Source organism: Aquila chrysaetos, chromosome Z (assembly GCF_900496995.4).
Source record: "Aquila chrysaetos chrysaetos chromosome Z, bAquChr1.4, whole genome shotgun sequence".
NCBI classification, from domain to species: Eukaryota; Metazoa; Chordata; class Aves; order Accipitriformes; family Accipitridae; genus Aquila; species Aquila chrysaetos.
The window spans coordinates 2,205,223-2,217,238 of NC_044030.1; the positions used below are offsets into that span (position 1 = coordinate 2,205,223).

Sequence of the window (12,016 nt, forward strand, 5' to 3'; positions counted from 1 at the left end):
TGGAGCAGGCTGCCCAGGGAAGTGGTGGAGTCACCATCCCTGGAGGTATTTAAAAGACGTGTAGACGTGGCGCTTAGGGACATGGTTTAGTGGTGGACTTAGCAGTGCTGGGTTAACGGTTGGACTTGATGATCTTAAAGGTCTTTTCCAACCTAAATGATTCCATGATCCTATGAGTCTATGATTCTGTGAGCGTGGGACTCAAATTTGCTTTTTTCCCCAGGGCATGTCAGAATATGCCCTAGCAGAAGTAGGTGTTTATCCACCTCCTCTTGCTTTTTGTGATGACAGCAAAAGCTTTCCTTACATGGTGGCTCATCACCACCTTTTCACACCCAATGCCTTCACAGCCTCTCAGTGCACATAGGCAACGTTACATCAGATAGTACACCTTGCTCCTTACTGCTTAACTGGTGGGTTAAAGCACGGTTGAAATGTGTCTTCCATAAGGTGGAAGAGAAGGCCATAGTCCTCTCTCATTTAATCTCCTCTGAAATACCTACAGGCTCCAGTCCAGCAATAGTGAAGTTCTTTACATGCGTCTCGATAGTTTTCATTAAGTGTTGTGGGACTGAGCTTGAACGTTAGTCTTTGTGTTCCAAGTTACATCCACATTAATGTTAGTAATTTTAAAAAGTATTTTCTGTGTTTCATCCTCAATAGCTCTATGAAGCCAGAACATCTGTAGAGGTGGGATCTGGTACATCAGTGTAATTGTAAAAACTATATTTCTGCTAGAGCTCAGCACCTGTAAGAAGGTATTGCCTGAGAGATGTAATCCAAAATTCAATAGCACAATTTTTATTTGCATTGACATAACAGCCACAAGATCATTTACATTTCAGCTTGCATTTTCTATTAGAATCCAAATTTGGATTTGGATTTAGATTTGGATTTGGATTTGGATTTGGATTTGAATTTGGATTTGGTAGAATTTTTCAAAAGGTGCACTTTCAGTTTAAAACTTTTGATCGTTTTTTCAAAGATGTATATAGTTTAGGCCAGGAAGGACATTTAGATCACTTATTCTCCACTTTTATGTATAGGTCTTTAACTTTTGACCAGATGCTGTTATGCTGAAATTTAAAACTTGCATTTGCTTAAAATATGTCTTCCATTAAGGCATCTAGCCTTGGCTGGAAGGATTCAAGAGATGTGGAATCCATTGCTTCCTTCCCTTTGTAATGTGTCAAACTATTAAGAGGAGTAGCTCATTTCTGGTTTACTTTGGTTTCAAGTTCCAGCCATTAGTTCTTGCTGTGCCTTTTTCTACTAAGGTAAAGAACCGTTTAGTACATTTGCTTTTTCTCCATGTGAATTAGATGCTAGAATCAAGTCAACACTCAATTTTCTTTTGATAAATGGAATAGATTGAGTTCTTTAAGTCTCCCTGCAAGTTAATTTCTCCAGGTTTCAAATGCTTTTATACTGTGGCATCTCCAGTCTTTCAACATCTTTTCTTTGAAACAGACCCATCTGCATCTTACAGGTGGGATACACAGACTTCAAATCTTCACTACCTGATTTTCTTCTGTTTCATTAGCCAATGGTCACATTTGACCCTTTTGTCACCATACTATAGAGAGTCAGTTTAGGAGGAGCTTGTCCAGCAATACCCCTTCTAGAGCTGCTGCTCTTCATCTTGGTTCTAAAGTAGTGTTATGAAACATTGCAGGTAGCTTTTATTTAAAAAAAAAAAAAAAATAGATTAACAGTAAAAAAAAAGGCAGTTGTCTTTATTGTTGATAACCATCCTGCCCATCTCCACATTTACAGAAGCTTTACCACCAGTGAATTTGTAATTACTTCGTGTGTTGTCAAATAGCCGTAGGACACTCCAGCAGTAACATCTCTATTCAATAGTAGTTTCTCCACGATAACTACATTTGCAGATTACTTAGTCTGCAAGTTCTTAGAAATATTGAATAATATTGACTTTTAACCTGTTTTCATGAGTAAACAAGAATTCTAAAGTTGTGCCGTTTGTCCCCTCGTGAATTTATGAAACATTGATCAATTTCTGCCTAATTTGAAGATTTAGGTGTAATTAAGTTCCACCAAGTTTTGTGATAATAGTTTACAGTGCAGAAGAAGAAATGAGGAATGTATCTTCCTAGTAAAATGAAGACTTTTTAATGTCTCTCTTGAAAGACAAGGAGGAGTAACTAAGGTGCTAGACATGGTGCGTGGTAACAAACAGCTAGCAAAGCACCAGTCATTGCCAGCCAACAGTAGCAGGTAAGTGGCTTCAGTGTAATGACACTATAGAGGGTCTTTCTTCCAGAATTTTCATGGGAAACCTGGGAAGAGCAAAAAGTAGTTGCTGGAGAGAAAAGGGAGACAAAGGACTGTCTAAAAACGTTTAGCAAAGTTGGCATAATTAGTCCTGCTGCTCAGGATGTTCTGGAGAAATAAATCAAATGCCTGACAAAAAATTGAGTATACTCTATGTGCATATAAATCCTTACCAGCTAAACATGCTAATTCATCAAAGAGTGAAACTGAGTTTATTTGTTTAGGACTTATTTTCCAGTAAGTTACATTGGCTTTAATTAATTACATTTTTGTACCTTAATTCTTCATTAATAGGCTCCAATATCACAGCATTGTGGGTCTGAAAGGGATTTTGTAGCATGCATCAGCTTCCTCCCCCAGCCCAAGGCAAGAACAAATGTTCCTACATCACTTCCTGGAAGGTGCTCATCTCATTGGTTCTTTCCTATTTGTTGTGTGACGACATGTCCTCACTGGGCAGTGTCTTCCAAACTTCTAGTTTTATTTACCTATATCTTCCTTGGTGCCTGCATACAACTTCAGGAATAGCTGAGTAAGCAACAGGTACCCCCAAAAATACATCAGCCAGCTGGACAGAGTGGTAAGCACTGAGAATGATTATTCTACAGCAGAAGACTTGCAATGAAACTTTGAATGAACTGGGATTGTTTTCCTAAAGGAGAGTAGATCGCCTGGGAAGAAGAGCAACAGAGGAAGACAGACGTGTAAAAAGTTCCAGCAAAAAAAATGAGAACTTATTCTTCATGACCACAGTACCTCGGGTAGGAATTTATGGACCTACATATCCATTTTTCCATTATTTTTGTTGAGATTTATGTCAGGCTAACTGTGCAAATATTCTTGTCTGAAATTTTGGATTAGGATTTTTCCCATCTTCTGTAACTTCTCTGCTATTTTAAGTGTTATTTAATATGAACATCAGTAGCCAGTTAGCTGGTTTATGACTTTTGAATACAAACTCGGCAAGCCTGCTGATTTGGAAATATTTACCCCTGAGAAGATATTGATGAGCAGCAAAAAGAATGTGCTTCATCAAACGCTTTGCCATTTTTTTTCCAAATAGAGTACAGAAACATATATTGAACAATTTCGTACTTTCTTCTGCATTGTTATTTACAGTTTCACTCTCTCCATCTGAAAATCGACATATGTTTGCTATGGATTGCATTTGTTGTTTGTATATAAAACGAAGTTCTTCATTGTGCTAAGTTTAACAGCCATGGATTGTTTTTCCTCAGATAACTTTAGCTTTCCTTATAATCTTTTTATGCTGATAACAAGCTCTTTCCACCTTTTTCTGTATTCCTTGACTGATTCCACTTTTTTGCTGAACGAGGAGGGCTAACCTGGTCTTAGGTTTTTTTGTCATCCAATAAACTTTTTAAAAATACCATTCATTCCTTTATGTTTAAATATGTCATCTTGATTAAATTTGCTAATCTTTTCCTTACCTTGAAGAAAATACCCTTTTGAAGCACCAAGTGTGTGTGTTGCCGTCTGAAGCTTCTCTCTGTTCAATCCCACCCAATGTCAATGTCATCAGGCCAGGTTCACGGGCCCCAGGCAGCCACCCATTTGTCTTCATCCATCCCAACACTGCCTGAAATGGTAAAGTCATGGAAAGCATTATACCTTTTCATGTTAGAAGATCATTGTTCGTAGTTTTTAGAAACTTTTTATGTTTGTGACCACCAATATCCATCTCCAGAGCTGATGCCTTCCAGGGTGGTGAAGCTCTCAACCATTGCAGAGGTGTGCTTAGGGAGAAATTTACCCCATTCTCTGGTTTGCCAAGGTTGCCTGTCACAAAATTCCCCACCACCATCTCCTCCTGGGCTTTTTTAGCACGCTAGCTTACATGCACTGAAGACCCAAGCTCAGCTTTATCAGTATGGTTGGAACAAGTAACAGTGTTTTTAGAATAGAGCATCACATCCTCACCACTTTTATGCACTTGAATCACTCTAGGTAATAAACAGACACTTTAATACTTCGGGCATACAAATTATCTTAATGGCTGTCAGTAATGCCAATTATATCAAATTCCTGCTCATGGCTGTTGTTGGACACAAACAAGAGTTGGAAAAACTGCTAGCAGTGGCATAGAATTCATTTTAACATTCCTTTTCTTTTTCTTTGCCACATAAATTAAATTTATTTGCAACACATGGAGGTTAAATTTATATCATATTTGCCTTCTTAGCACCCTGCCCTCAAGTTGCTAATTTAACAGTTTTCTGGCTGCTCCAGCTAGCTCTCAGCCGAGAAGATTAGTTTCCCAACCTGTGAGATAACCAAAAGATGAGAAACATGGAGCTCTGCGATGCCATTTTTAGAGGCCCTTTTCACAGTATATTTGCACTTTAAACTTTCTCCTATCAAGGAACATGCCTATATTTGGAAGGCCCAATTTTCTGTGGAAAGGACTTGTCATTTTCTGCTAACCAGTGTCAGCAACTGATCTCGTCATGTTAATGTACAGGGACAGTTAAGTGACTTGCTTTAAATGCATTGTGATTGTTATCTATTTATTAAAATCAAAAGCAAACAACTGCTAATGTTCAGATGCTGATTACTTAACAAATAGTGTTAAGGACAAGGCTAATTTAAGCAGACATAATATATTCTTACATTATGACATGAAAACCATGCTCTATGTGATAATTGTTGATAATATATATATATCAATATTATGAATATTTATGTATTCCAATGAATACTCTAATATAGTGAGCCACATTCAATAAGTAATATCTTTAAAACTATATTCCATTTTTTATGTCAAAGAAGGGAATAGAACATTTCCCCCCCATATTAATCCTTTTATTTTAGGTAGGTTTATGAGACATACCTGCAGCAGCTTAAGAGAGAAATAATCGGCATGGTCAATAGAGTAAACTGGTTTAGATGGTGTTCGTTGTTGCTGCTGTGAATACAGTAGTCAGTTCGAAGGCAAGTGTCATGTACTTTTGAACAACACTGTTAAGTGCCCATCACTACTTTTAAGGACAAGTGTTGTCTTTTTGTGAGTTTAATCTTTATGCAAATGAGGCATTGTGTGTAAAAGTTCTTATCACTTATTTGAGACTTTTATGTTAATATATCATTTGAAATGGTACATGTTATAATATGTAACATGCATACATATGATTTTATTGCATATAAATAAATCCCACATATATTTTAAATCTGAAGGCCAATTCTTGACTCTTAGATACTCCCATGAGGATCCCCATGGGATCCTGAGCCCCGCAGACAGTTTACACACGTGCGTGAGGGCAGACCTTAGCCCTGACTTTGCCTTGCTAGGCAAGACAGGTCATATTTTGTTTCCATCTTTGCCTCCCAATGATTGGTGCTATTACGTCAGAGTTTAAACTATACACTGAGCTGAGTGTTAAGCTGGAAGGGTTTCTCCTGTGTATGTGAACACTTGTGCTTGGTGTGAAAGGGAGCATCCCAGCCCTGCCAGAAGGTGTGCATGCTGTGGCTGCTCCGACTGGAGTTTTCCATATGCAGCTGCACATATAGGGAACATAAACAAAACCTCAAAACACTTGTGCCCCGGGAGCGGGTGTCACTTTGCAGTTCTAGGGTAATTGAACTTCAAGGACTCGTCATTACCCTGAGTAGTCACATTAAAATGTTTGTTATTTGGGTAATTTGGGGGCAGAGGTCTAGACATCTGCTTATGCAACTTGCTCCATTCACTCAAATCTATTCCCTTTTCAGCACAAAAATTTTCCCATAAAAGCCCATAAAATCAAACACACGTAAGATGATGGTTGAAGATTTCCTAAAGCAGTACTATGCTGGACACTGATAATAATGTGTGTCAGAGCTGCAAGACAGGATTTTTTTTGTTTCAGGAGTGCTCCGGACATTTATGATTTTGACAGTTTCCTGCTACTGATTGCAGAACTTAGACTTGTACATTAGGTACAGCTTGCAAATTCAGCACAGCTTATGAATCTTGCAAATTTCTTTTGGCGGCTGGGGACCTGATTCAGCTGCCACTAAAGATTCCCAGTGGTTTTGGTGGGTCTCACGTCAGTCCTTTTGTCCCTGCAGACCACTATTTTAAACCAAATGCTGAGTGTGAACTGACACTTTTTAAGAGTGGGTTTTTTTCCTTCTTTTAATAGCCCTGGATGAAACTTATTAAACATTTGTGTCATGCTTTGTCTGACATAGTTCTCTCCATTGTTCTTGAAGCATACATCTCCTGTCCTCCAGGAAAGCATCAGCTTCCCATAAAGATCTGTCTGCCCATGCAGAGGAAGGAGTGCAACCTTAGGGGACGGGGAACTCAAAGAGCAGGAGAGGGACCGTGAGCTGTTGGCTGGCAATTTCATCACCTTCCTGTGAGATGTTGGCCTGAGACCCCTTTCACTGAAATGGGAACTGAAGTCGGTTGTTGCTTCTAATGTCGGTGGCCTAACCACTGCACTATCATAGAGGTGAAAGCTCTCCTTTCCTCATCCATCCTAAAAAAGAGTGATTCCTGCTTACTTTTTTCAAGAAACGGCATTCATTGCTTGCACACTGTGGCATCAGGACTCAAGGGATTGCTAGTCTCCATTACTTTAATCAGCTAGTCTGTGCTAATTGATTATTTTTACCAATACCTTGTAAATGTCATGCATTTTTTGAAGTAGATCGCGGGATGGAATAGCCTCACAGGCAGAAAGGCAAGACAAGATGTTCACTCAAGCTAACAGTAAGATTTTTTGTATGCTAAGGAGAGGAAAAGTCAGTGACAGACAGAAGAACCAAGAGATTGGTTTTCATATTTGTTGCCTCTGGGTAAGGACAAAGTGAAAAGAAACCACAAACATCCAGAGGAGATGGCACCAAACTGCAGTGGGCTTTCCCACCAGCCGAATGCCATGGGTTGCTCTCATTGAGCCAACCCAGCAAGAAGAAGCCTTAAACAAGGAGATTAGATGCAATTTGTGCATTAATACTGGTATACCCAGCCTCTGGGAAACCTGGTTGGACTGGGAAGCAGATGCCACTGTGGAATCCATCGTGTTGTATGATGTCAGTAGAAGGTACCCGCACGTAAGCTTGGGAAGATCAGTTCCCGTATCTCCCCACATCCTTGTATCTTTGTTCCAGAGTAGCTCAGGGCTCAGTAGAGAAGTGAGGATCTTTTCTGTTGTTTTGTGCATGTGGGTCATAAAGCTTATGTTTTATTAAAAGTTTAGAAATTCTAGATGAAATGATGGTATGAGTATTTATATCACTTGCTGTCAGATGGTCTCATTTTGCTTTCTGAGAGCTCTGCTACTCATCAATGCAGGGAAGTCCTTGTTTCTGCTCATTTGGGTCTTCACCGGACTACATTTTTATTTGTATGTTTTTAGCAGTGTATTCACAGCTTGTAGTTTGCACCCACAGATAAATAATTTTATCTTGGTAACAGAGGTACCAGCAGTCACAGGTGGATTGGTATGTCATTACCCAAAGCTTTTATCAACCATGTAAAAAATATCCCTCATATAAATGAGGAAATAGAAATTGATTTTGAATAGTTATTCTTTACATCCACAGGCTCTTTTGTTATACATTGTGTTAATTCCAGTATGATTTTTCTGCGCTACATCTCTTTTTCTAAACTTTTTCTCTAATTTAGTGCCTGACTTTGTTTAATGCTACTAAATGATTTACTGAAGCTTTACAAGGGATATTTCATCCGCCAGAGAGACTCTGTGAGCTGAGTGGTGTCCCCAAATATGATACAATATTGTGTTAGCATTAATATGGATATTGATGCAAAATCAATGCAAATAGACTCCACATCTAATCCCACACTCCCTCACTCGAGTGCACTGGCAGCAACAGCAAGTTACTCCTTTGATTTCAGTGCTGGGTATGCAGTATTTATGAGGGGTTGCACTTTACATCCTCACTTTGGTTGTCATTATGCATGCCAGTGCACATTAAAACAGTTTTTGGAACTAAATTTGTTTCAGCATTGTTGTCAGACCCCACTTAGACAAACCTGAGCTTGGGCTTTGGCCTATTTAGCTTGTGGCTTACCTCGGTGAAGACTGCACCAGCTTCTTGAAGGTGCAGAACGTAATTAACATCTTGCAGGTTGTACCTGTACAAGAGGGCACAGGACACTGCTTACAAGGGTGAGTGCCTGCAATGTGCAGGGCAGGATTTGGCCATTTCACACATACTCCTTCTCTGGATGGCTGCAGAAAAAGCATCTGGCTCTGGTGGACTATTAGGCTGTAATTAGTGTAACTAACAACTAATATGAAAGAGCAGGATAGAGGTCACCACAAGACTTCAAAGGTCTTAACAGGTTAAGGTTGGAGGGCAGTCTATCCCCTTGCTTAATCTGTTGCCATATCTTCTGAGATTTGTTGAAATCTTCAGTGACCTCTAACCTTGACGTGTTGCTCTCCCGTAATTTACCGGTCACATGCCATTTTCTTTATTTCTGTGTATTTAGACAGGCATGGGTCTTTGTGATTGGCGTCTCCTTTTTCCGTTCAGATATAACTGTGCCCAGGTAAACAGCATTTTGATGTGGAATAAAGATTGTGGTTCAAACCGCTTTAATGCTCGTGCCCAGCTAGCTTCGGATTCATCAGAAATCGTTGTTTTGCTATGCTGCAGCATGTGGTTTGTAGATGACATTTGACATGTAGATTTGGCTTAGGTTTAAAACCTAGCTATTAAAATAAATTGGGCATTGTACAATCGTTTTCAAAAGATACTAAATATCAGGCTTTTATGAGTTGCCTTCTTAAACCTAACTGTCCAAGGATAGTTTTGTTTATATTTTCAGTAAATGTGAAAGCTCTTATTGGTTAAGTGTGCAACTCAAGGACAATTTATATTGTGGGAAAAATCAGTAGATATTCCTCCATGGTGTTTCGGTATGGGAGACAAACACCTGTCAAGGAAACTCTCCTGTTCCTAATAGTTTTGGGGTTTTTTCCCCCCTCAGACCTGGTGTTGCATGTCTCCCATCAATCCCAACATACATGGGTGGATTTTGATAGCGAAGTGTTGAAACACGTTGCCTTTTTCCCAGGCATCAGGCAGTCGCTTCTCCTTGATGGTGCCCATCCCAAAGCAATGGGCAGAGCAGAGAGGAAGGTTTCCTTCTCTTCCCCTCCGTGGATGCTTTGCCTCGGGAGGGCCATGGACATTCCCACGGAGGGGGAAGGTGAGTGAACCCCTCCGGGTACGCTGGCAGGGATGCTCTCTGGATTCTGCTCTCTGCTGCTTCAGCATCCCACCCTGTGGTCCTTCCCGGTGTCTGAGCAGCACAGATCTGGGGAGGAAAACATTCTAAATCGATTCAGCAAAGCAAAGTAACACGCAGCAAGCTACTTCCCCGCACCAAACTGGGCACGGGTTTAATTATCCTTTTAACCAATTAGAACACTTTAAAAGAGAGTAAGAGCAACCGAGAGGGAGTGAGAGCAGCCCAATGTTAGATTTAAAGTTCAACAGGGGAAAAAAAAAAATCATACAAGGATTTCACAAGCAACGACACTTGGATGGTATTTGGGAAATCTTTTTCTTTCAAGACTATCTTGCGATTAACTATGGGAGTAGCACATCAAAGCTGCACTGACTTCAAAGCTTAGAACCACTTACGGCTTCCAGCTATTACTAAAACCTACCACTTCACCCTGCCAGCAACTCATCTCAGCTGCCTCTTTAAGTTACACCCATCTACTTCCTGCCTTCTGATTTTGGGGAGGAAAAAAAAAAAAACCACACCAAAAAAACCTTGTAAATTAAATATAGCTGTTCATACTGAAGGGATGTCAAAGTCGGGGAAAAAAAGCAAATGGAAGCATTAAGATATTAAAGATTTAGTACAAACTCAATGGTGATTTACATATGCACAGTCTCATTTGTCTAACTCTAACGAAGCCGTCTGCTTTGGGGAAGTTTCCTGACTGAGCGTTACCGCTGCGTAAAAGCCCCTGAATGAGGTGAGCAAGCTGTTTAGACCATTATTTATGTCCAGATGTTACCTATAGCTTGGCACAAGCAGAGGTGCTTTGGGACTCCAGGATATCTTCATGTATATGGCACATACCATTAAATCAGTTCCCATCCTTGTTCTGTAGTGACAGTCCGCATCCTCTGATGCACCTCAGAAGGGTGTGTCAGTATTGGGCAATGATTATCATTTATTGCTGCAATACTATTGATTCTTTTGCATTAGCAGGAGAGACTGTGGAAGCAAACTTTGCATCTTTGATATTTTGGGAGTCCCTGAAACAACTCATTTGTAGTAGTGTAGGGCTGTGCGACATGCTCTGAACCGATATAAGAACGCTAAAATGTACTGAAATCATAATTTATTGCAGTATTAATATTGTTCAACACTTAAAATTGTTACATTGTTATTTTCTGATTGGGAGTTTTATGCCTACGGTTTTTAAAATGGTACATTAATCTCTGAATAAAATTTGTCTTGCAAATGACACATTAATAGAAAGTTAGGAACAAGTGTGGGTCTTTGAGTGTGTTTTATATAACAGTTTATATGTTCAGTACAGATCAACGACATTCTCTCTAGAGCTAAATGCCATTAATCCATTTACAGCCGCTCATTGCAATGAAGAGAAATTACCACTGAAAAAGCCGATCATATGTTAAGGAGAATTTCTCTGCTTCCCCGCGTAGTTTTACATTTTGAAAATGCCTTTGCGAGCGTTTAAAGCCAATCTTTTTTTTTTTTTCCCCCCTTTATTTTTCCCCTGTACACAGAAGGAGGTTGGCAGCAGTGGGGCCACTGGCGGCTTCTCCCCGTGCAGCACGGTGCTGACCTGCTGGCCATGGATGCCCCTGCCCCATCGCGGGGGGGTGTCTCATCCTCACCCTCCCTGCACAAACAGTGTTCTTCTGCAGCTATCGTATGGCAGATCTGCAGCAGAGAAACATGGAGGCAGTTAACAGGCTGTTTTGCATGGACGGTGGTTGCCACTAGGTGTAAATAAATGAATTACAGTGTAGGGCGGTCAGTTGGAAAAAAAGGAGTATTGTCTTCTAAAGAGTTGACGTATGAAAAAAGCATACAGGAACTTACCATTAAATCTAAAATATGTATGGCTAGTGTATGTTCTGTCTGAAGAACATGCCTCTGCTTTAAAGTAAAGGGGGAGAGGGGAGCTTTCTGACTGGTTAATGATGCAATCAAAATGTCAGATTATTTGAAATAAATTGTTATTACAGGGTCAGGTATGACTCCACCAATGCATTTATGTATTTCACTGCGTGATAGTTCTTTTTTCTTCTTAAAGAATGCATTTCTCTGAAATAAACTGTGCAGACTAGAAACAGCACAGTCATTTGAAGTTCATTGAAAATATAGGAGGACATCGTGTTTCCTGTCCTTATGTTAAACTTGGCATATTGATTTTTTTGCACAGCTTGCAGCATAGAAATGTGATCTACAGCTATGGCAAGGCAGGCTAACCACATGTGAATTTGTTAAGTACTGCTGGATTAGCAGGAATCATCAGACTGTGCAAGTACAGAGACTTGACTTCTGTAACTTTATTTATTACTTAATCAATTAAAATAACAAGTTTTGATTTTATTGGCTGTAAATAAAAAAGCACAAATCATCTGCAGTAGCTATTGTTTCATATGCTTGCTTGTTTTCATGACATAAAGGCTCTGTAAGTTAGCTGCAGTACGTACGCAGGCAGAGCTGGAGTTGAAGTTAAGG

At 39.8% G+C, this 12,016-nt stretch overlaps 1 protein-coding gene across 4 annotated transcripts in view; it reads left to right on the top strand.

Moving 5' to 3' along the window:
- The window catches only part of FAM172A (family with sequence similarity 172 member A), a 272,178-nt gene that overhangs the window by 205,941 nt on the left and 54,221 nt on the right, over positions 1-12,016 (top strand). Inside the window, exon 12 of one of the 4 annotated variants that reach the window (XM_030004921.2) lies at positions 2,590-3,685. The exons of the other annotated variants lie outside the window; for them this stretch is intronic. Coding sequence (XP_029860781.1) covers positions 2,590-2,618 — 29 coding nt within the window. The 3' untranslated portion in view covers positions 2,619-3,685. Of the gene's footprint in view, positions 1-2,589; positions 3,686-12,016 lie in introns of those variants that run through there. 4 annotated transcript variants of the gene reach the window in all.